The sequence below is a fragment of the Zootermopsis nevadensis genome, unplaced genomic scaffold, assembly GCF_977971745.1.
Source record: "Zootermopsis nevadensis isolate Lab colony 2312 unplaced genomic scaffold, Znev_1.0 Znev_ptg000022l, whole genome shotgun sequence".
NCBI lineage: Eukaryota > Metazoa > Arthropoda > Insecta > Blattodea > Termopsidae > Zootermopsis > Zootermopsis nevadensis.
Window position 1 is genome coordinate 25,216,766 of NW_028259154.1, and position 26,195 is coordinate 25,242,960.

At 41.5% G+C, this 26,195-nt stretch overlaps 1 protein-coding gene across 1 annotated transcript in view; it reads left to right on the forward strand.

Annotated features, from left to right (window-relative positions):
- Appl (amyloid-beta-like protein) overlaps positions 1–26,195 on the forward strand; it is a 118,202-nt gene that overhangs the window by 50,998 nt on the left and 41,009 nt on the right. The window contains exon 3 of the mRNA XM_022083019.2: positions 11,433–11,565. Within this exon, the coding sequence (XP_021938711.2) occupies positions 11,433–11,565 (133 nt within the window). The remainder of the gene's footprint in view (positions 1–11,432; positions 11,566–26,195) is intronic.

Below are 26,195 nucleotides of genomic sequence, written 5' to 3' on the forward strand. Positions count from 1 at the left end.
CAATGATGTGAAGTTTAAGTAAAAGGATGGAAAGAGAATAAGATAAATATGAAACATAAAGCAGGGACAAACGAAATATTTAGTTACATACTGTTGAAGGTATTTTTAGCTGATATATGCTGACCAGTGTTACTGTGGTGTCTTAAAAGTCGCAAGTTTTTGGGTTTATAAATTTGAAGTGCGTGCTTTTTAGATGGCTGTCTTTTTTTGGGGTGTTGCGCCCTGTAGTCTGATAGAAGTTGACCAGTATTTCAGAGGTCTTTGTTGCCTCCACAGCCCTACAACCCAGAAGACAGCCATCTTCTTACTCACCCCCGTGAGAAACTCAGATCCTACGCACTTTTCATCCAGTTACTTAAGTCTCACGTAGAGTAGGCTGTATTATTCGCTACCATTAGAAGAAGGCTCTGGATTTTTTAGACTTCTGGTACAGGTACTGTGTCGTTAGGATGCCTGCCCTGTTAGTCTCTGTGGTTACAGTTCGAAGTTTGTCATTTTGTGAACGTGCATTAATTAGTGTCACAGCCGTATTTATGGCTGGAAGGGAGCGGGAACTTCGACAGGCAGGAGGAACGACGAAGTGGAGTTTGGACACGGAGGACGTAGGAGTTATGTGAAAAGTCTGACAAATAAAATGTCACAAAGGCGAACAGGAGAAAATACAGAACTTTACAAGTTTACCACATGATATTTTAGTTCGAAAATGTTGACAGAGAAAGGACATTTGTCTTGGAAGATGAGGACTGTTAAATAACAGACGAAAGAGAGAGTCGCAGATAAATTAAGAAAGCACGGAAATATGACGCGTGAGTGTTTAAAATAAATGTGAAAAAGTTAAATCCATTAGATCATTAGTTACCACCATGAAACAGAAATCAAAACACACATTTCTCGCGCTTGTGTTGTGCACTCTGAAAAAAAATATATATATATAAAATTTTCTAAGATTTCTTAAAAGTTGTGCGTTTTTGACTTGTGGGTATATTTAAGACTGGTAAAAAAAAACGCTCTTAAGCTGAATATCGTCTGCAAACTGTGACTTACAAGGTTAACATTTCAATATAGGATCCTAAATGGCAGATCATGTTTCGTTTTCTGAGGCCTCAAAAAAGTCGGTGGAATTTTTTTATATGAATTTTATGCTTTCTGCTACAACGATCAACTGGTTAATGATGTTTAAGGAAATCATCATCATCATTGGCTCTACAGCGCTGTGTGGGCCCTGGCCTTCTTCAAAAGCTTCCTCCATTCTTCCTCACTCACAGACAATCTGTTTGCCAGTCCGCCGTGAATGAGTCCATCCGGTAGTTTCTTCATCTCAGGGTGGGGTCAGCCCCACGCCCAATCCCCAACCTGAGGACCAGACCTCCGTATTTACAGCAAAGGAGATAGGGTGGCCCAGCTATACCCCCAGGCACTGGGTAGCTCGGGTACCTCGGGGGTGCCAGCCCCCCCCCCCCCCCCCCGGGTCCCTGTTTATTTTGAGCATCATACAAAATCCACAAATACAAAGTCCAAAGTTACTGATTATTAAAAAGCGGGTAAAAGTAAAGTAAAGTTTGTCCCGCTACACGCCATGTAGGCGTTTGGGGTGAGTGGAGGTATAGCTCCTCTCTTCCTTGACCTCGGCACTAGATGGGGGTGAGTGGTCAGCATCACGCCCCGGCCGGCTTTACCCCCGGGAAAGGACCCCGGTACCCATTGTAGAGGAGGCTGGGTGGGCCCCAGAGCCGGTCTGGACGCAGAGGCTAGAGGAAAAATCCTCTGCCCCCGTCGGGGATCGAACCCCAGCCGTCCAGCCCGTAGCTAGTCACTATACTGACTGAGCTATCCCGGCTCATATTAAAAAGCGGGTGATACATGTTAATATAAACTAACAAAGTACTAATAGGTGAAAGCGTTAGAAGAAAGTTATTTAACTCCTCGGTCGATATCGAAATTGATTGTCCGGGCTGTATTAATCATAACGTTTCGCGTATTGCCAAATTTTTGCTCACTTTAATTACAGATTTCTAAACTGACATGTTTATAAGCTTGTGTTGTTTTACCTGAACCGATGTGGTAATTAATTTTATTTATAGCGTTTGAGGACTACTATCCAGTTAACATTCCTGTTTATCGCCGTTGTTTGTACCCAACGCCAGCCGGAAGTTACGAATGAAGATTCGTGAAAAGTTTGTACGGGGTGTAATTACGCTAAATTCATTACACGGTGATCTGATGTGTGTCACGGTTGTGACAATGACCTGGTCGACGGTCCTTGTACAACGAGGTGTCCCGACTCATGTTGCAATATATCCATTACAAGGTGTTCTAAAACACTTTTCACTGCAATCAATACATAGTAGGCCCTAATTAATATGAAGTAACATTGCATTTGTTACAAGAAGTTGTGACTCACGTTAAAGTTACTATCCAATATATTTATTTTGTACAGTCTATACACAAACGTTTGAAGTTTATTGGTGTTGTAAAAATTATATACAGAACTACGGATCATTATAATATATTGCATTAAATATCTAATAGTTTTTAAAATATTTTAAATTGATAAAAACCTGAAGACGACTGTATTACCCGTCGAAACATGTCGTTTTAATAAAAAGAGCTAAAAAATATAATGTAAAATCGTATTTACGATTAAGAGCGCTAATATAATATTTTACACAATAAAATGTTTTAATATTATATAATTTTTTACAACACCAATAAACTTCAAACGTTTGTGTATAGACTGTACAAAATAAATATATTTAATCAAGCACAAACATGACGCATATAAGATACAAATTGATTACTGTCCAATGTTGGTTCGTCGTTAGGCTGTTAAGGGTCCCGGCGGTAATAGAAATTATGCGTGATAGCCATATTTCTTCGCTTTAAGGACATGAATTATACAGTGATTTGTAGAGGAAGTGATTTTTTATGAAAGTTTTAATTTGTTATGTCTTCGTTTATGGAAATGGTTATTACTACATCTTTGGTTATGAAAATTTCACCCAGATTAGAGAATTCAGTCTTAACCAAAATACGATGACAGTGGTTTACTAATGTCACGTAGAACACAAGATGTACTGTGGAATGTCAGACCGCGCTGCCAGCTGAATACACATCCAATCAACTGCAATTCATCTCCTTCTAATGGGGTCTTTCACATTAATCGGACTCGGAAACCCTCGCATCATCGCTCTTGAATTTCATCGTATAGTTTATGTGTCGAGTCTTAAACTTATTTGATGGGTTAAATGTGTTGCTACCTTGTCACCATCGCGTTGTTCATGTTGGAACACCCTGCATCTCGATGTGGAATAGCTACGAGTAGATTAAAGCTCGTGGTACATGTAGTTACCACCGTGCATTATAAGGTTAAAGATGTATTATATTTAACCAGAATTTGCGTAATCTAATCTTATTGACGTACAACACCGTTACAGTGATTCTGTCGATGTCATGTTGAGACCACACGTTAATACGTCGGTACCAAATTTCCTTTCTAGAGGAAAATCAAAATTTTCTCGAGATCCACATTGTCTTTACTAACTATGGTTTGTACACCCTCATGTAAATGATGTGAAGATTATCGATTTACGTGATTATATATCTGTGAAGCAAGAAGCTGGGGTTCTGGGCCCATGTACCTAATCCGACCGGTAGCGAGTAGCAAAGTCAAGTCACAACGATGTTCTACTGAATTACTCTTCAGACTTAGTTTTGCTGTAACACTGGGATTAGTTTGGAGCACGTGGAACACAGCTGCTTTGAGATGAGATGCTGAAACTTCAAATGACTGCAGGTACTGTGATGATGTTTGTGTGTGTAACAAGTAGTAGGCCAGTTGTAGGATTTGAGGTTCCCACGGCGGTGAGGATGAAGATGTCTATTTGGATCTAAAGGACACAGCAACAGGCGTGTAGAGAAAATTTCATAAAGAGTTTCACAATACTTATTAATTACCGGATTTTTATGGTAATAAAATCGATGAAGTTCGCATGTAGAGCTTTTAGCAGGCTTTTGGGGGGGGGATTATAAATACATAGAAAAGAATTGTAATCGGATATCGTGCAGAGAACAGAACGTGGTAGATCTGGGTGTTGATGGAAAGATAATATTAAAATATACTTAAAGTAAGCGGACATCCGGGTGTGGGATACCTTCTTCTGTCGCAGGACCAGTGCGGACCTCTTGTGAACACGGTAATGAATCTTCGGATACAATAAAAGGCGAGGAATTGGCTAGCTGAGAAAGTGTCAGCTTCTCAGTAAGAACATTGTTCCGTGAAATGGTCGCTGAATATAAACCGTGAAAGAGGTGTGTGGAGTCCCAGTCGGAAGCAGTTTTAGGTAGAGTCGGTAAAAATGTACAGACCACGACCTCGATATAAAATCTTATGAACAATTTCTATACCGTGTGAGCCGCCTACAGATTCACGCTTAGGGAGATTCAACGACGCGTTGACCCCCATGGTGTGGGAATAATGCTCTGTAACTTTGGGTCCGGTACCTTAAGAATACAAACTGTCTACAAATCAACCGATTTCTTCAGTAACCATTAGACTTATATTTAAATATAGGTTATACGTCTAAATGTAGACTGATGATTCACGTGGTGTTGATGAAATCTCTTGTGGTACCATTTTAGTACGTTTACCCTTATTAATACATATTGAGCTTTTATGAAGGAGTCGACGTCGAAGCCGGAGTCGGAGATATTACTACCTATTCCACAGCCCTGAAAGAATCACCAAACACGACCTTAAAAGTACATATTATATTAAATTAAAACCGAGTAAAATACATAGGTTCCTCTTCACCGTGTTTTCTGTGCTTTTACGGAAATCTGTTGCTGGAAGTTACACCGCTCTTCCTCTCAACCTTTGCATGGAGTTGTCGCCTTGTTTCCGTGACGTCAGTGGCTTGGTGTCATGGCAACGAGTTGCCCGCCTCACTGACTGTCTTCATTCCCCATTTATTACACCTTTGTATGATCGCTGGCGTGTCTTCACTTTGGTGGCCCTCTACAGCTTCTGGGCGGCATTTAAACATTTCAAACCCCTTGTAAATCGTCGCAGAGACTTATAAATAATACATATAATTAAACGACGTCCCTTTAGATCGTAACCTTGCGTGGGTTCGGTTGAACAAAGCTTGTAGCAGACCTGTACTAAGAGCAATACATCGTAGACGATTTCGCAGCTGATGGACTTGAGCAATTTCAAATCCTGCTTGATAATGAATCATGGATCGAGGTAGGATTTAGAAGAAATCGATCGGTTTTCAAGTCTTATTCCGTCATCTTCATGGATGGACTGAGGAGTGTTCAGCAGACCGTCGCATTGCCTGCCTCCGTGTAGATGAGGACACCCGTTGCAGGAGTGCGTGTTTATGAGGTGCGCGCTGTTATCACTCATATGTAAAAAGAGACGAGAACTAATTATACACGTTACCCTATGCACTGATAAGAATGTGTGATTCATACACGGTTTCAATTTGTCCTGGAATTTTCATTCGTTCTCGTATGCAAGTATGCAGATGGGTGGGAGTACCTCGAGAAAACCGTCTAATTAAAAAAGAGGAAAGACGATTTATTGGTCAAATTTGAACCACCGCGCTTATTTCAATCTCACTGTCGCCACTCAGTACAAGCGCATGTGAATCGTCTTCATAAAGTTGGTAACAAACTTATAGAACTCTGTAGATGTAATTCGTTCCCAAGTTTATTGTGGCTAACAGTTATTGGGTTTAGGGGCGTGTCTCTTCGCGTCAGTCCTTTGTTTTGTTTTTATTTGTTCGTTTGTCGTTTGTTTCAGAATCACGAGTTTTTCGCTTTGATACGCAATAAATTTCTTACCGATTTGTTTCCTTGTTTAACTTTTTACTGTCGACGTTGGACACAGTGTCTTCGGGGAACTCTCAGTTCTCAGAACTCGCTTTCTTCCATAAAGAATCTGATTACATTAGAGTTTATTTCACTTCCGTATCCTTTTATGCGTTATTTTTCGTCGCCGTATGGGCGACTAATTGTACAAGAATTCGGTGTGTTTCTCATATCAGTAAGCATAAGAAATGAAGCTATGAACTTGCACGAAATTATGATATTCGGACCCTCTGTGTTCAGTCACTGAATGTTATAATACAAATGGGTAATGGGGAACTACAGCATTTCATTACCTTCCTCAAAGAGTTTTATAGTAATTCATAAGCTAGAGCAAAGTTTACTGCTACGATCCACTGCAAAGCGCAGATGTTATTAATACGGCTTTATGTCACTTTTACACACACAGTAGGCCCAGGGAAATATTGAAATGACAAATAAAAGTACAGAATTTGGGTTCCGAAAAAAAATTATTTGCATTTATTATACCTTCAACTGGTGATCAAACCATGCGTATGGGGTGGGCTAAACGTGTAGCAGACATGGGTTAGCATGGGAATGCATGTAAAGGTTTAGGCGGAGAAACCTAAAGTAAAGTGATCATTTGCAAAATCTAAACATAGATGGAAATATTATTTTAAAATGGGTGTTAAAAATTGTATGGTTGCTTCAAATGGCTCAGGGTAGTGTCCGGTAGTGGGCTGCTGCGAACACGGTAATGAACATTCGGGTTACATGATGCCCGGGAAAATATCTTCACCAGCTGAACGACTGTCAGAATCTTAAAATTACTCTGCTCTGTGGAGTTAGAGTTTAATTTATTGCGAGTTTATGAATGGAAAGGCATATGAAGGAAACGGATCTCCAAGCTTTAATTATCCGTAATTTCCCGTTAGAGACTGAGGGAATTATGAAAATTCCCTATTCAAGACAGCCGGCTGTGAGCGATATTGAAACCACGTGACCCCAGAATACATATAAACTCAGCTTTACGAATGATAGTAACCCGGTTTGTTCGGCTATGTCTTTGAACTGCAATATAATTTATATGAACGCATTAAAGGTGTTCCTCCGTTCGAAACAATCCTTGTTTCTTAAAGGACGCTGCCATGGTTACCGAGACACGGCGTATTGCTTGTCACTGGTTTAATAACTGGCCCTTATTGATCGGGTAACAAATCCTTATAGGGCAGAGACAGGAAACGTGCTAATTAAGACCCGGATGTGACGGGTAATATCCTGCTGCGTTCTTCGGTGATCTGTAAGACTCCCTCAAGCAAGAAGAGAGCAAATGGGAATGAGATCTACCTCGACATTTTTGTCGTCGTCGTTAGAGGCGGCGGCTTCCAGAAGTAGGCAGACACGTGTGGGTTCATTTGATCCGAGTGTTGGCGGAACAGTGTTCACTCGTTCTGCCTTCCTGTTGGGTCCGAATACATTCTTGTTAAGTCCAGGAAATATCACAAACGAGTTTCGACATGTCATCTACAGGGTGGTCATATTTACAACGCGATTTCGATACAATGGAAAATGTAATTTAGTTATTGTGTCTTAAGCTGGAAACCCCGGTCTTATTCCTGGTCATTTCGAAGACATTTTGTACCCAGATTTTCTAACCATTCCTCGACATTTGGTGGGACTCTAATAAGTTTACATTAAATATTAATAACATTCCTGAAGTGTGCTGGAAGTATTCTTTGTATAACATGAATCACATTACATTGCACTACATTATGTCTTCTGCCTGTTTCCAAGAATTTTCAATTTTGAAGCCAACATACTTACACTGATATTGGACGTTTTATTTTTTATTTTTTGTTATTACCGGGACGCTTATGGGATACAGACAACTATTTGTGGATCTTCTTAGCAGAAGATATAAAGGTACGGCCACAGCAAAGATTTTGATTTCCCAGCGAAAGCAAACATCTTCTAATAATGCCACGGAATTCGGGATATGTTACGACTACGTCCCGACTGATATTGCGTGATATTTTCATTACGTCCAAGCTCAAAATTATTTTGGATCCTACATCCCCCCAAAAGTTCATCTGTTGAAGTAACTTCTGGCTCAGGGTGTGATCCAATAGCGAGCTCTTATGAGCATTGCAATAAAGACACATTTCAGTAACTGGAGGGGCTCGGGAAAACCACGGAAATGCTTAGGCTTGCCAGTCTTCAGGCCTAGAATAGAGAATGGTCCTTGAGAAACGAGTGTCTGATCAGGAGTTCCTCCATTTTGCATACTTACGAAGGCAGTAAGGTGAAGATGGCTGTGTTTTGGGATGTTGTAACATGTAGCCAGGTAGATATTGACCGACGTTTTCAGAGGAACGTACTGCCTCCATCAGGGTTAACATCTGTTAATATCTACGAAGATGGTCGTCTTCAAACTCGTCGTCATAACAACCTCAGATCTCAGTAGGTGTTTATTAATGTGTTGTGAGGAGAAACACGAAACTGTTGTGTTACATTGAATTTATGGCTCCGATAAGGAAAGGTTGTTTCTTCAGTTTTAACGATTTCCTGGATCTCGTCCAGTACGACTCCCATTTTATACTTCGTTGCAGTTTATCCTGAACTTGATGTGAGGAGCTTCAGTCATTTAATCTTCATCAGATTGATTCCGCCATTCTCCAGAAATTACTTCAAGTCTCATGTCCTATGGCGTTGTAGCTATTGGGTCCAGACGCCGTCTTTCATCGGATCCCTTGCCTGTTCACATGTTTCGGAGTGAAATACGGTCATGCTTTTGTGAATACGGAGACGAGCCGACGCGTTCAATACAAGCCAAATGTTGTTTGATTAACTGAGCCACCGATAGTTTCTTAAGGAGGATTCTGTTCCATGGAGTTAGATTATAAATGTGGAGACTCCCTTGGTTAAACATTGTTTATATACCCCTCCTTCTTTCACAATGTCTCAGAAAGGAAGAAAATAGTAGTGGAAAACCACTAGGGAGACCAGGGCGTAGATGGATATAATAGTGGGATAGATATTTTAAAAAATAAAGAAGGTGATGCTGCAGCCTGGCTTTATCAGGCTCATAGTGTCTTAATATAGGCCACGACCACTTCCTCCCACATCAGTATTAATTTGCTTCCAGTCATTTCGCATCTATTGCTGTGTTCTATTGACACGGTAAGGTGTCAGCATAATTAGAATATTTTTTTTAATCCTGAGTCAATGTTGTCTGACCGTGGTGGCAATGGACCCAGGGCTTTCGGATGTGCTCTGATTGGTTCAGAGTCAGCACATTCGACGAACTTGTAGACTTACTCATATTGCTCCGGGGTGGGGGGGTTATGGTATTGTTTGTTGCCCTTGTGGCAATATTGCGCGGCTCTGGCTCCTAATAACGCCCAGTATCGATTGTCGGCGAAGTCCGCTTGCTTGATCTCTGCAGGATCACCACAAGGGCCAAAGTTCAGCGCTTCGTGCAGTCTCCTAGATCTTCCGTAAGATTATTTTTTTGGGGGGGGGCAGTGGAGATAAAACATGTGACTTTTATTCCGGCATGCACATGACTTTTTAAGGACCCATAAAAATTAAGGTAATTTATAAGAAATTGAGGTTTCGCCCGGTTGTTAAATGCGCCGAGCCGGGCAGCTCAGTCAATGCAGTGACTGACGACTGGACGATCGGGGTTCGATCCCCGGCAGAATAAGAGAAGATCGACTCTGGGGCCCACGCACTGTCCTGCCCAGTGGATACCGGGGTCCTTTCCGGGGGGGGGGGGGGGCAAAGCGCGGCCGGGGCGTGACGCTGACCACTCATCCCCATCTAGTGCCGAGGTCAAGAATGTGTAGGAGCTAACCACCACTCCCCTGTGCGCCTACATGGCGCGTAATTATTAATTCCTTTCTAATACATTATTATCTAATCATCATGCACTTCGTCGCTACATAATCTGAGCGAATTAACTAAGCCTAGACTGTAATTTATAAAGGACTATGTAAGAAACAATAGCTTAACGTCTCATACCGGATGGAATTTTTCCGAGAGTGTCTTGTTTTGACTCTCCAAATACCTGTCTTGGAATGATGTTTGTAGTTAATTAAATTTAGTCGAATAACCGCTGATAAGCAAAGCGACGGTCGAGATATGCATTGCTAGTGCTTTGGATTGTACACAGCGCAACCGTGAAACTAGCTAATGCGTTATGGGTCGGCCTGACTTGACGGGAGGAGCGGTCGGCTCTTCCGCCCAGAGTCTGCGCTTGCGGAACGAAAAAGGAATGAAACACCCTGTAGATTATATGTATATGCACGTGTTTGCTATACAACAGAGTTACAAGCACGTGTCTGCACTTGCTTGCTTTACTGATATGAATGTTTTGGCCGCTGTGTGCACTTTGTTTCGGCTAATGATTGCGTTGTTTGCTCATGTCGTGTTCACACTCAGAAGCCTTACTATGGAAACAGCGTCTGTTATGGTCATGTATCACTTACAGCGGTGTAAGCGAATTCTGACTTCCAGGCCCTGTTACAGCCATCAGCTTGTAGAATGAATCGTTTATATATAAGCATCTAGTAATCACGACGCAGTCACGTTTTCTGTCATTTACAGAAAAGCATTTGAGCGAAGTGGCATTTCGATACTTTTTTCGTAATGTACAGTCCCTGTGACCGCCACGGTGGTCTAGCGTTTAGAACGCTGGGCTTGTAATCCTGGGGGTCTCGGGTTCGATTCCCGGCGGTGCCCGAATTTATAACCTGTGTTGGGCAAGGCCGTGGTCTAGGCAACACGGAGTTTTCCTCCGTGGCATCCGAACAATTACTCCATTCACACACAGAAGAAGGCAATGGCAAACCACTTCTGGATCATCTGCCAAGGACGTATATGAACAGGTCCCAGTCCGAGACAAGGATGGAAGGATCCTGTTCATATGGACCTGTCGTCAGACAGAACACTAAAATAAATAATAAATAAATAACAGTCCCTGTAGAACTGAAGTCCTGGAGAAGCTGATGGTCGATCAGGTAGTCAAAAATTTACAATGTCTGTATGCCTGTCTGTTTTTCGCTACAGTAGGACCCGAATTATATATTCATATGCATGGTATTGTATTGTGAAATGAAAAAGAAGTGATGTGAGGAGGAATGCATTTATTGTTGAACAAGAAATGAGACAAATGGAGTAACGTGGCTGAATGTAGGGATTTGGAAACTGAGAAGGATTGGGAGAGGATTTATGAAAGGATTTGGGGGTGGGAGGGGAGATGTTGAAGACATGCTGTTAAAATGTTTGGAAATGAGAAAATGGAGGGGAAATGTATGTAATAAATGACTCAGCATGAATGAGGGTTTAATGTATAAGAAAACCATGAATTGCACTACCTCGAGTTTATTGAATTTAGTTTGCGAAATTTTGTGTAAATGGGAGAATAAAGTTAGTAAGACGACACTTACGATATGTGCGACGGTATGTGTTGTATTTTGAGAGTGTCGCTGAGGTTGTGGACCGCGAGAACTCGGTGTTACGCGACTTCAGAGATGCGTGTAATTTCTTAAACGTTAGCGTGTGATCGTGCCTGTATGTGTTCATGGTCTTTGTTCCAGGTTTACCCGAAGCGAGACATCACCAATATTGTAGAGGCCAGTCACTACCAAAAAGTTTCCAATTGGTGCAAAGTGGGCCATAAGAAATGCAAGGGTTCGCATTCCGAGTGGGTGAAACCGTATCGCTGTCTTGGTGAGTTCACTTGAGTTTTATTTCTTAATTTTGTCCCACATTATTTATTTTTAAGCTACAGCCAATGTTTGTTCCCGAAACGCAAGGATCATGAAGGTCTGTGAAGTCAGTAATCATTTAGCTCTTCCATGTAATATATATATAACCTACTCTAATTTGTATCTTATATGCGTCATGTTTGTGTTTGATTAAATATATTTATTTTGTACAGTCTATACACAAACGTTTGAAGTTTATTGGTGTTGTAAAAAATTATATAATATTAAAACATTTTGTTGTGTAAAATATTATATTAGCGCTCTTAATCGTAAATACGATTTTACATTATATTTTTTTAGCTCTTTTTATTAAAACGACATGTTTCGACGGGTAATACCGTCGTCTTCAGGTTTTTATCAATTTAAAATATTTTAAAAACTATTAGATATTTAATGCAATATATTATAATGATCCGTAGTTCTGTTTGTAGCTTTCCATTTTCATGGTAAGTTGTTTATTGTAGTCAGACGTTATATTTATCTGTGGAATTAATGTTTAATTATTTTCTTGGAATGAGTATGAATTGACATAGGAAATAAATAAATAATCGTCGAAACATGTCGTTTTAATAAAAGCGCTAAAAATATAATGTAAAATCATATTTACGATTAAGAGCGCTAATATAATATTTTACACAATAAAATGTTTTAATATTATATAATTTTTACAACACCAATAAACTTCAAACGTTTGTGTATAGACTGTACAAAATAAATATATTTAAACCTACTCTAACATTAAGTAATCCTGGAATTTTGCCCACAGAGTGTGTTTATGGATTTCTTATTATCCTTAGAATAAATATTATTTTTTCTGAACAGTGTAAACTAGCTGATTCATAAAACATATGCTTTTTTAACGTATGAAATGAATTTTTAAATACTATTTTGACGAGTTTTGAGGTTCTCATGGTTGTGATGTCGATGTTGGTCTTCTGCGTTGTATCGCCGTGTGGACTTGTAGGTAGTTGCCAACGTTTCGGAGGAACATACTGCCTCTATCTCAGTAATTCAGCCTTAAATATGGAGGCAGTATGCCCCCCCTCCCCCCCAGAAACGTTGACATATGCCCCCAAAATATGTAAATAACGTTTTATGGTATTCCTGTGACTGCACGTAGACGGTGTCTTGGTTTTTTGGAATACTTTTTTTTAAATTAGTCTCCTCCTGTGAACTTCGCTTGTCTTTTCTTGTTATCGATTCCAAGAACTTTTGTAGTTACTCGCCGGAAGCCCAGGGGCTTTTAAATGAGCTGTGACCCGCTGAAATAGAATAAGAAATTAAATACAGGCTTAACGGAACAAAGGGAGATTAACAAGTAACTTATTATTAGTTTACTTCACATTTACGCTTAGATATAAGTTCCAGCTCACAGCTAGCTTATACTCAATTTCTTCGAGAGATGCATTACTAGATAATTAATTCCATGGAACGGAGTCCTCGCTCAGCTGATAACACAATTCCTCGCCCTCTGACAATAATTCTAATGATATCAACATTTCATTTACGCTTCCATCTCCGATATGGTCTCTTTCCTAAACGTTTTCTGACTGATATTTAGTATTAATACGAGGCTCGTCCACAAAGTAAGTTTCCCTGGGGCCGTTTACAGAAACAAAACACAATTTCATGGAAATATTTATTGCAACAGATACAGCAAGTGTCCAGCTATTTTTCAACATATTCGCCACCGGAATTGAGACATTTGTCATACCGTGGGACCAACTTTTGAATACCTGTGTCGTAGAAGTCTGCCGCCTGGGATTGGAACCACTGTGTGACAACCATCTCCGCCTCTCTGTCATTCTCAAAACGCTGACGCTGACCGGACAGGAATTTCTTGAGGTGTAGGAAAAGATGGAAATCACTGGGAGCGAGGTCCGGGCTGTAGGGTGAATGGTCAAACACCTCCCAGCTGAACTCCTGCAGGAGACTTGCTGTCCGTCGAGCCGTGTGCGGCCTAGCGTTATCACTGACCGCACTTCACAGTCGGCGGGAGCTGGAATAAGAACCTCCATCTTCAACAGCTGCAACGATGCTACTGTGAGAACGCGGGAAGTGCCGTTAGTGCATGCGCCATGCTACGTCATTGCTCTATCACGTACGCACAGTCGCTTCGCGCAATATAAGGTTTGCTAGCTGTGGGACGAGTGGGAAACTTACTTTGTGGACCCCGGGCGTAATGCGTATCCTACCTATCCCATATTCCTTGATTTTATCGCTTTAATGATGTTTGGTGAATGAGACAAATTATGAAAAGACCGCACACTTAATTCTATATATTTGAAATTTCCATTCAAGGTTTCGGCCAGTAAATTAATTTATTTCGTTTTGTGAGTGGAAATTTATGGTTCAGTTTCTTAGTGTTCTACGTTTCTGTTACTTTTATTTCCGTAATTTCTGCGTCCTTGGACAGGAGAACGCAAATGTGGGCGTCGTGTTTTTGCACAAAGGAGACGCGTCTATTGGCCTCCTGCATCCCGTATCGTGACTCAGATCGGTGGCTTGACCCCTGCTACAAAACTATTCCTTAATCCCTGTCATAAGGCCCTGTCTTTACAATCTGCAGAACCTTTCCAGTGAAGTCCTTCTGAGACGCTCGCTAGTTCACGAGGGATTTTACTTGTGGGTCGCGCATCGTCTTTGTATGCAGACGACTTGTCCGTGTATCGATCTGTTGAACAAGTGTCGTCGGAATATTTTAAATGCAGTCTCGGAATAAACGAACTGCATGCAGCAGGAAGAAATACGTACCCTTTACAAATGTTTTATCATAGTCGCCGCCAGATCTGTAGTTCATAAGTGGACTAACTCCTTGGAATAAGGCCGTTCTTGTGAAGTCAATAAGACCTTAGAACGAATTACTTAGAGCGCCCTTGCAAACAACTGTCGCTCCTTAAACCTCTTCAGAATTGGTTCTAAGGGCCCCTCCGTTCCTTTAACTAAATTCTGCGGTGGTACCTTAAACAGTACATGACTTCGATTTGACCTTATGTGAATCAAAAATTAAATTCTAAAGATGTGGGCATTTGCTCAAAAATTAATTAACATTCGTTCAATACTTTCACTTATGAGACAGACAGCTCTGTTCTGCCCCCCATCTTATGCATTTATTATAATCAACTAATAACACATCTAATTATTGAGCTCTTCTGCAGCGAACAGTTCACTCTGTTGGTGGCGTGACTGTATCGTTGATTTTGGCAACAACTGAATAGGCCTACACTTTTATCTGAAAAGATTATACAGAACACTTGTGTATTTCCCTTGTATTTTCTACGTGCTTAATAATAGAGCAAAGAAACGAAAATTACAGTTTTGTATTATGTCGGAGCCTGCAGGTTTCATCCCGCTTATAGTCACGCGAGGAGCAGGTGGCCTCTACTTGTTTAACGGCGTGTAGGTCAGATTAAGCGGACGGGACACAAAAACAATCTTATACAGAGAAAATTAATAATTCGTAATGAACACTTTTTCGTTTGGAACAGTTCCACAGCCAAGGTCCAAAGGCGAAACTTTTTTTAAAATATGTTTTGTAGAATTAATATTTTATTCACAAATAGGCCTATATTCAGTCACCGGCTGTTGTCGTATGGCATAATAGAGGTTCCGAAGGATTAATACTTAGATATTTTGATTATGATAGAACACAGGCCTATTCCATTATAAATGCCAGAACATGAAAACAAAAGTATTATCTAAGTTTTCATAAGGATTATAAATGATTTATATCGAATACCTGATGGCTCTTTGTACCATCGCCACAAACATTCGTGTTTTGAGTATGTTAATTACAATATGGAATATGCCGGTAGGAAAAAGTGGATCGATCGGTGTAGATAGAAATTAAGAATCCACCACATCCAGACTGCCTCCGACGCACAATGACTCTTCCGTCCACAGGGTAAGACGACCGGAGCATTGAAATGACTGCTCACTTCCAACTAACGTTGGTTTGAACCCGCTGCAGAGCTAAGTCACATGTTTAGAACAGATTTTCAAGATGACGAACTCGGTCATTTTTCATGTTACCGTCCGCCGTTGAAAAGTGACAGATGGCAGTTTGTTATGCGTCATCTGTTGGCTTCTATGCGTCTGCTAACTAGCACACAAATTACAGGCTATTTATACAGACGACGGGCCTGGTTCTGTGGTCTCTTTGGTTGCCATGACAAACGTAGTTTTCGACAGCGCCGGGTTGCTTCGGCGTTGCCCTAAAGCTACAGCGAATAAGAGTTGAATATCTGAATTATACGATATAGTAGGTTTAGTCAGAAATGTCATAGTGACCTAAAGATATTTCGTAAAACGCGATTGATTCTTATAAACATGGGAATCATGGCGCATGTTAGAGGATGTTCGATTTGGTTTGCTTTCGTTTGGCTCAGTCGGGAAATTGCGAACCTTTTTGAATTTGGGTACAGTCTTATTTTTTTTTTCAGTATTGGTCATTCCGTTCCAGCTAATATGTCAGGATTACCGATGGCCATGTTGTAGGATTAAGTGATATGACGGAGTAAAAAACTAATAAGAAATGTGACACACGACTGTGAAACAGCGCCTGATTACTTTTCCCACTCGGAATTATTTTAATCGCATTTCTGTGTCAGTGAAGTCGGCGAGACTCAGTACTCATTCGGTTGACACTGGTCAAGACAAAATAGGTGGGACTGTACACTGATTAAACTGTATAATTTATGCAGCGTATAGTGATGTGGAAACATTAATGTAAATGCTGAGTGGGTATAAGGATTTGGAAGGAAACCGTCATGGCCGAGTGCACTGGGCCTGGAGTGGGAAGGTGTACTTGGCTCACGTTCCGACAGCCTTCACCCTCGTAACCTATTTAGTGGATTTCTGTATAATTTGGTATTAGGTGTTTGGTGAATTTATTTTTGGTCCTTCACACGAATCCTAAATGATTCAACTTCATTTGCAATGTAAAGTCTCTATTTTTTGATTATTTCTTTAAGCTTCATGGGAAGTGGATTACATTTCTACTGATGTGTGAAGCAGCTGGTTGCGTTTACAGCGTGACATTTGGATGATGTGAGGGACACATTTTAACAAAACATGTACATCCCTGGCTGTCACATGCAGGGCCCCAGCTAATTCCTCTCACTCAAAGCGTCTAGTCTGGCGAATTCAGTCGTAAGCTGCGAGATTCGAGTCCACGTAGAGTGTAAGAGCGGTATAAGTCGTGAAGTATCGTATGCTGTGCGTATCATAGACAGTCGAAAAATACCTCAAAAACCATAATGACAGTGGCCTGAATGTTTGCAGCTGTGAGAACCTCATGTCTCGATAATAAAGTTTTTATCGGTTTTTTTCTCTGTCTGTGTAAATTTTGGGATATAACCACCGGATAGACATAATCTTTGCGTTCAGACTATGATTATTTTTAAATATCAGTTGGTATTCTTGCTGTTCGTTGCAAAACGCGTGTCGTATCTCCTATGACGATTCTAGATTTGTCTGTTGGTACGGATGTTCCCGTATGGGCCTTGTGTTCGGCGAGGTTAACATGGGTTGGTGTTGCCCGCAAGAAATCCTTGACAAGTAGTGAAAAACTGAGATGTGATCCTCTGAGCGGATTGCCGGCTTAGAAAACTGGGATTACACTTGTAACACACACTTTTTGGTTTCGTACGGTCAAGACAGAAGCTGCGAGGTTCACGCAGAGACACAAAAACGGAAATTAAGAGAATATTCGTCTTCAAAATTATGCGATACCCCACAAAGACGTCTTTAAAATGATTCTCTGCGCAATGTAGATATTAATAGAAGGCTGGAAATTTGATCCAGACGATTGAAATGTTAACTCACCGTGACTTTATATTTGGTAACATTTATAATTGTAATTGTGTTGCATTTGATAATAGTTGCCAGCTGATGGCAAATGCATTATTTTTCTGGTCTAAGATGTGTGTTTGGGGAAAGCAGCCTGATTCAGTTCTTGATAAATGAGGAAAATACGGGAGTAATAAGACATACTGACTGTTTCCAAGTTTTCGCCTGATCACGGCCTGACGACGTATCGAATTGCATGTTCGCCTCTCCTGATACGTAGTTCGTTTATGTCAGTTTTACGTTCAGCTATCCCTTTACTTTTACTGCAAAGTTAATTTGGCACATTCGTGCTTTCGATTAACGCACTGAAGACCATGAATAATTTGGAAACCCTTCCTCCCGTGACTGTGACCATCTGGGCTTGCCCACAAATGTTCGGTGAATGTGGGCTAGTTATGGCCGCCTGATACGAGAACACTCCGCTTTCCTGCAAAATATGGGGTTAAAAAAACCAGCTATCACATCCACGTGTGCTCCCCGAATGCAATTGAATCAGCAGATCGCATCGAAATTCAGACACGTGTGACTAATCGCTCATCGTATATAACCGTGCCCCAGCTAGACGTTTGCAGGCTGCTCTCGGCTAAGATGGCTGTCTTCTGGGTTGTAGCGCCGTAGTCTGGTGGAGGTTTATCGACGTTTCAGATCACCTTCCAGCGAGGATTTTTGATACTCACCGCCGTAAGAACATCAGATCGTATTCTTTGAAGTTAGTATTAAGCATATGCACAACCTATTTTAATATTCATCAACTGCGGATTTTGTATTTATAGGTTTCCTATGATTGTCAGAGTAACCAGGCATTATTTCACTAAACAGCATTACCAGTTTATCGTTGTCATGGAGACGCATTGTGTTTTCTTTGCGGTAGGGATTGAAGTTTTAAGTATTATTTAAATTAATTTCGTGCCTCAAAGTATTGTAATCCTGGGGTCTCGGGTTCGATTCCCGGCGATGCCCGAATTTATAACTTGTGTTGGGCAAGGCCGTGGTCTAGGCAACACGGAGTTTTCCTCCGTGGCATCCCAACAATTACTCCATTCACACACAGAAGAAGGCAGTGGCAAACCACTTCTGGATCATCTGCCAAGAACGTATATGAACAGGTCCCAGTCCGAGAAAAGGATGGAAGGATCCCGTTCATATGGACCTGTCGTCAGACAGAACACTGAATAATAATAAGATGAGGTGGTCTAGCGGTTAGAACGCTGGCCTTGTAATCCTGGGGTCTCGGGTTCGATTACCGGCGGTGCCAGAATTTATAACTTGTGTTGGGCAAGGCCGTGGTCTAGGCAACACGGAGTTTTCCTCCGTGGCATTCCAACAATTACTCCATTCACACACAGAAGAAGGCAATGGCAAACCACTTCTGGATCATCTGCCAAGAACGTATATGAACAGGTCCCAGTCCGAGAAAAGGATGGAAGGATCCTGTTCATATGGACCTGTCATCAGAAAGAACACTAAATAATAATAACGGCCATGAATTGTCAACCCCACGCCTAAACCCTATATTGGAGCATAGACGTACACAGTGGAGCGATCGCGCATGGTTGCAACACGTTTCTACTCGCAGCTGTTTGTGGCCAGAGAATTTATTATTTCTGGCACTGTGTAACTAAGGCCCATGTTTGGGCTTTGTAATAGTAGCGGTAACCCTTCAGGGTCTCTAAAACCACCGTGTAAGTTAAATCAGTATTTAATGTGGTCTTTTTTGTTTTATGTCCGTTGAACATACATGCCCACAGTATTGAACTGAATTATACGAAATGGTAGTCTGTCCTGCGGCATTGACAGAGGTGATGGGACATACATTTCTGCTACTGGCAGGTTTTAAACCGCTGCCCAAACCATCCTCTAGAGCTGCGAACGGACGCACAAAAATAATTGCCTTCATCAGTGAATTTATTTTATCGGCGCAGTGCAGAATACAGTAGAAGTTCCTATGAACTAAAAAGTTTAATTACTGCACAGATGTGAGATAGGGATTAAATTGTGTTATCGCTTTAAAGACGAAGCTTATCAAAATTATTTAAGGATTTATTCCATACCTCAGAGAAAATACAACACGTCTCCATGACAACGATCAACTGGTTTCTGCCGTTTAGGAAAATAATTATAGTTTGTAAGACTTGAGGTTCTCACAGCGGTGAGTATGAAGATATCCGTCTTCTGGGTTGTTGCGCTGTGTAGTCTGGTCGATGTTAACCAACGTTTCGGAGGTCATACTGCCTCCGTCATCAGGGCGATGAGTATGAAGATTTCCGTCTTCTGGGTTGTTGCGCTGTGTAGTCTGGTCGATGTTAACCAACGTTTCAGAGGTCACACTGCCTCCATCATCAGGGCGATGAGTATGCAGATTTCTGTCTTCTGGGTTGTTGCGCTGTGTAGTCTGGTCGATGTTAACCAACGTTTCGGAGGTCATACTGCCTCCGTCATCAGGGCGATGAGTATGAAGATTTCCGTCTTCTGGGTTGTTGCGCTGTGTAGTCTGGTCGATGTTAACCAACGTTTCGGAGGTCATACTGCCTCCGTCATCAGGGCGATGAGTATGAAGATTTCTGTCTTCTGGGTTGTTGCGCTGTGTAGTCTGGTCGATGTTAACCAACGTTTCAGAGGTCATACTGCCTCCGTCATCAGGGCGATGAATATTATAATAATTATAGTTTATTCTGAGATCGTACGAAACTCATAAATACATTCTGTGGGCAACGCAAAGTTATAGATTATTAAAGCAGGTGGTACGTGTAATCACCAGTGGGCTTTAAAGGGTTGATTTTGATTGTACATTTACCGATGGACAGAACTGTAGTTTTTGTTGAATGAACCAAAATCCACAGTCGTCATCAACAAACTTAAAACTGACGTAACGCCCGTCTTGAGAAGAAGATGAACCAACACAGAGAAACCAAAGTTTCCTACACTTTAATTAATGAATATAACTGCGCTGTAATTACTGTAAAAGCCGCAGAGTAATGACCACAATTTCTATATTAAAACATGAGTTATTGCCTCAGAGTGTTTGTAGCTATGCTGTTTGAACACCGGGTATGTAGGCTGTCTGAATTTTATGTGGCAGTGGTAACTATGCTTACCGTCTACTTAACGACCAATAGCTTGTCATTTCACCCACACATTGAATATGTAAATTTCATTTTGCTTTTAGAATAAATAGGAATTTAGACGTGAGGTTCTCACGGATTTGTAGAGTCAACCCTGAGCAGATACCAGCGTTTCAGAGGAACATATTGTCGAAGCTCTGAACATGGAGGTAGTGCATTCCTCTGAAACTACAAAGGTGTCTGTGTTCTGGGTGTAGTCTGGTATAATTTTACTCCTTGCTGCTTTCGTCAGCAAGGCGATGATGATGGAGGCAGCAAGGATCTATGAAACGTTGGTAAAATTATACCAGACTACGCAGCGCTACAACCCAGAAGATAGCCATCTTCGGATTGACCACTGTGAAAACCTCAGATCCTACCAGTTACCTACAAGTTGACGCCACGCGTCGTTAGAACCCAGAAGACCAACACATACATAGATTTTGTTTCCTTAGATAACTGTTCTTTAACACTGAGATGATATACGTTTTCTTGGATGTGGAAGAAAATTTTTTTAATGTTATTTAATGTTCTTCGCCCGTCTGAGGCATCATCCAGTTTCTTGTCCTTGGAGTGCCGAGGTTAAGAATTCGTGCCGTCACAGGTCTCTGTGGTGTGGTGCTTAATTAAGCACATGTATTTATTATTATTATTATTTAGTGTTCTGTCTGACGACAGGTCCATATGAACAGGATCCTTCCATCCTTTTCTCGGACTGGGACCTGTTCATATACGTTCTTGGCAGATGATCCAGAAGTGGTTTGCCATTGCCTTCTTCTGTGTGTGAATGGAGTAATTGTTGGGATGCCACGGAGGAAAACTCCGTGTTGCCTAGACCACGGCCTTGCCCAACACAAGTTATAAATTCGGGCACCGCCGGGAATCAAACCCGAGACCCCCCCAGGATTACAAGGCCAGCGTTCTAACCGCTAGACCACCTCATATTATTATTATTTAGTGTTCTGTCTGACGACAGGTCCATATGAACAGGATCCTTCCATCCTTTTCTCAGACTGGGACCTGTTCATATACGTTCTTGGCAGATGACCCAGAAGTGGTTTGCCATTGCCTTCTTCTGTGTGTGAATGGAGTAATTGTTGGGATGCCACGGATAAATCGGGGAAGCCCCCGGAGGAAAACTCCGTGTTGCCTAGACCACGGCCTTGCCCAACACAAGTTATAAATTCGGGCACCGCCGGGAATCGAACCCGATAAACACTGTAATACAATGTACAACTTTATTTTTTAAGTGGCTTGGTCTCTCAGTGAGTTACAGCTTACAGTTGAATACAAGGAAGAAAATGTTGAAGGCCCCTGAAGGTGGTACTTGTTCTTTCTCAGGTTAAGGCTTCTTGTTGAGAATTAATTTTATTTTCTGCGGAAAGAATGGGTTTGTCTTTGGTGTTTACGCACTGTAGCAGTCCTTTGTCTCCCCCCCCCCCCTCTGCTCTGTTTCACGCATAGTGCGTGCAAGTACAGACGTCGAATTTTGGAAGAAGGCTGTGGAGGAAGGGACAAGCACATTATAACACAATGCGTTTTAGTTAATGTAGCAGGAACACGCGGCGCATTAGCTGCTCAGGTGTCCTGGCCGTGAGATGCGATATTTCCCGAGCGCCCGCATTCAGAATTTCAAATGTACTTTGCTAAGAACTCGTTGGGGCTTCTCTTTTTGTTTCACCGCTGGATTAGTTTTTGTATTCGCCTTTGTAGAGGACGCAGATCATGTAGTCTGCTGCTTTCGTCCAAGACACGCAGTCAGATCTCCAGAGTTATAGCTCATGCTAATTTGATGCATTTCCAGTATTATTTGTCCTTGACTAAATGGATACAGAAAATACTTCCATTGCCCGACTTATTCAAGTACCTTTCCGTATTTTCGTAGCTCATTGTGAAGTCACTTTTTGTGGAGTGATGTGTTGTCAGCTGTGCATCATGTGGAGATGATACAACAGTTCCTGCTGTCTTATATTCTTTTTGCCCTCCTCCATCTTCCTTCCCGTCTCCTTCCCCTCTTGTCGTCTACCTTTCTTCCAGACGTAAAGACGCATCTGTCGCCTCTAAACCACGTGACACGAACACTTTTCATACCCTCTTGTGTTGTATCCGGTTTGTCGTATCACATTTCACCGACATCTCTTGTTTCCGTACTTTATCTGAGAGATTAATCGATAAATCTGACCAGGAAGAACAAAAATCTCAGTATCTGGAAACATGGCTGGAACAATGCGGGTTTGCGCAGTGGTCCATGGCCTTTTATCTCGCGTTTTTGGCTTTGTGTTTGTCTATCAGGCAGTTGGAGAGTCGATAACGCAGATTCGATTGCCACAATGTGACCACCCGACTGTGCGGGGATTCCTACACTTCATTACCTCCGTCGGTCACGTGATATACTATTATTAGGACGCACGCGATCGAGATTTCTGTAAAATATACAGGATGGCTACAGGGTCACCAAAATGTAACGTGGAGCTTACGTTACGTCAGTCCTGACTCAGTGTAGTGACCATTTAACGTCTGTTATGGACACGGTAATTGTACTTTGGGTTTCTTAGAAGGCAAGGAATTTCTGTCGGCCACAATATTCATCATTACTGCCTTGTGTTATCGATGGCAAAATAGATCTACTGGCCTTTGTTTTCTTACGTTTAAAGCGTCGATTCTTCGTGGGCCCTAGAAATACCATCATAGGCCGCCGCGTTGGTCGAAGAACTTTGGGCTTTGTCCGAAGCAAGTGTTGAGCACTTGAATAACTCGGCGGCATTCGTGGAATTGGTCGATATTCTGATTTTAGTTAGATAAATGTGCTTTGGAGACGAGCGTCCCGTATCGATCAGTCGAATATTTTCTGTCTGAATTATTCACCAAACAGGAATTTGTCTGTTTAGAAGCGTAACATCAATTTAATATGGCGCAGTGCGAAACACATTATTGGAAACACAGTCCCTCCTTCTTTCTTTCTTTCTTTCTTTCTACCCTTTCCCTCCTGCATAATGTGGTAAATATGATCGTCTCACAGTGAGACCAGCTTTATGAAACATTTTATAACACTGTTTTTTATTAAACACGTAACAGAAACGATTAATTTGATGTTGTAACTCAGATTCTTACTTTCCCAATGCACATATTTTGTTGAAACCCTTAATTCATGTTTGCCTACTTCTTATTTCGCGACTTATCATTACACAGAAGGGAGGTATGTGATGATCTGAGCAAATTGTAGAAACGAATCTGTCGCAGTCTTGATTATTTATGGCTTGCTTAACGACGCTGTTAGCAGCTGAGACTGTGTAGCGTCGAAAGGTGTGATTAATAAATAATTGATTGCAGGAGTTGTGGAGGGAAGTGCTTGTTGCCTATTTTAAGGCGTTATTGCTACTTTGTCGAAGCGATTGAGTAAAAACAGTGATAATCATTTCAGTCATGATCAGTGATCTCTGGTGAATCTGTCTGGGTAGTTTGAGGTAAGGCATGAAAGAACGCTGGTAAGGATACCTGGTGTCCGGGCCGAGTCTCGAACTCGAGACTGCCCGAATATGAAGCATGATTGTTGAACGTGTGGTAGCAGTCGAGAGGGTACCAGAGAACGGTCCATACATTTTTACGTGTGGTTTTGTTACAGATCATACATAATTCTGCTGCCTGTTGTAATTTTTCTATGGCAAACAGTGCAATGATATTTACATCTGAAGTGTTTAAAATTTAATTAAGTTTTTTTTTTTTTTAGGTTTTATTTTGGTCCCAACGTCTCCCGTGTTTTAGATTAGTTGTATTGAACCGAAAAATACAAACGCTGTGTTAACTGAGATAATTAGCTTTCAAAAACAGTTTATGTAGCTTTACTTTAACATACGTTCACTCGGTATGTTTGAAAATTTATGAAACGTGTTTGAACTGACGACGTACTTTTGTACATTGTATGTTGGATTTTTTAAATACCGTGCGGTGATAAAGTTTGCAGCTGGTATAGACCACAAAAATGGCTTCTTTGTTTTATATCGGAAACTGTTTACTAAACAAAAAGAGCAATTGTTCATAACATGAATATAGCGTATTTGTATGACTTCATGTTACGTTATTAATTACAGTGAACCCGGTTTTTAGAAGTTTCTCAGAATTATAATGGGTGGAAGGAAAAGTTTTTGGTTGTCTTCTGTTGCGCCGTGCGGTCTGGTAGAAGCTGACCGACGTTTCAGAAGAGTTTACTGCCTTTATCATCAGGGCTATGATCGAGGCATTGTGCACCTCTGCAACGTCGGTGAGTTTCTACGAGACCACACGGCGCAACGTCCCAGAAGACAGCCATATTTATACTAGTCGCCGTGAGAACTTGAGGTCTCACCGGTGTCGTAAGCAAATCGTCCGCTCCTCCTGTCCGTAACACACGTCAGGTCTAGTGACCGAATAAATTGCGTTGAAAACATTACTATAATTTTTTTCACAGAATCTCGCTAATGAGGTTGTCCTTTTAGTGTTATTATCGGAGAAAGTAAATTAGATTACTTACAGTTTTATGTCTGTAAATTTATTTGTCGGCGCACTGAGACAGTTTGTTGTGCGCGGTTAGGCTCATTAAATTAAGCGACTCCTGGGGACTGGTAAGTGGAAAATGTTGCAGGAAGTAGCAGAACAGGGGAAAAAATATATAAAGCTCTTAGGGCCAAGCGCTTACTGCTTTGTTATGTCGTTGCTTCTAATTTATTGACGTAAATGTCTCCGCTGCCGTAAAACACATGGATTGGCTGTATGAGTCTGTTCTTCCTTAAGATCTCCTTTCAAACGTGCTTAACACAAAACATGTAAAATTCCACAGTATGACCTAATTCGTTATTAATTACAAGGCTTCAGTAGTGTTGGCATGAAGTTTTGGTAGTGGAACCTGTTGCAAAGGAGGAGATTCACGAGACGAGTAGGTTGAGTGTATGGCGTGTGGATTCAGCTGGCTCATGACCGTTATAGCAGTGTTTCTGAGCGTGTGGGCCTCTAGCTCTCCTCCGGTGCCCCAGAAAATATATTGTGCCACGGTGGTCTAGCGGTTATAACGCTGGCCTTGTAATCCTGAGGTCTCGGGTTCGATTCCAGGCGGTACCCGAATTTATAACTTGTGTTGGGCAAGGCCGTGGTCTAGGCAACACGGAGTTTTCCTCCGAGGGCTTCCCCGGTTTCTCCGTGGCATTCACACACACAAGAAGGCAATGGCAAACCACTTCTGGATCATCTGCCAAGAACGTATATGAACAGGTCCCAGTCCGAGAAAAGGATGGAAGGATCCTGTTCATATGGACCTGTCGTCAGACAGAACACTAAATAATAATAAGATGAGGTGGTCTAGCGGTTAGAACGCTGGCCTTGTAACCCTGGGGTCTCGGGTTCGAATTTATAACTTGTGTTGGGCAAGGGCGTGGTCTAGGCAACACGGAGTTTTCCTCCGTGGCATCCCAACAATTACTCCATTCACACACAGAAGAAGGCAATGGCAAACCACTTCTGGATCATCTGCCAAGAACGTATATGAACAGGTCCCAGTCCTAGAAAAGGATGGAAGGATCCTGTTCATATGGACCTGTCGTCAGACAGAACACTAAATAAAAATAAATTGCATAAATATATTTAACATTTAAAAGATTTCTGTAATGAGTTG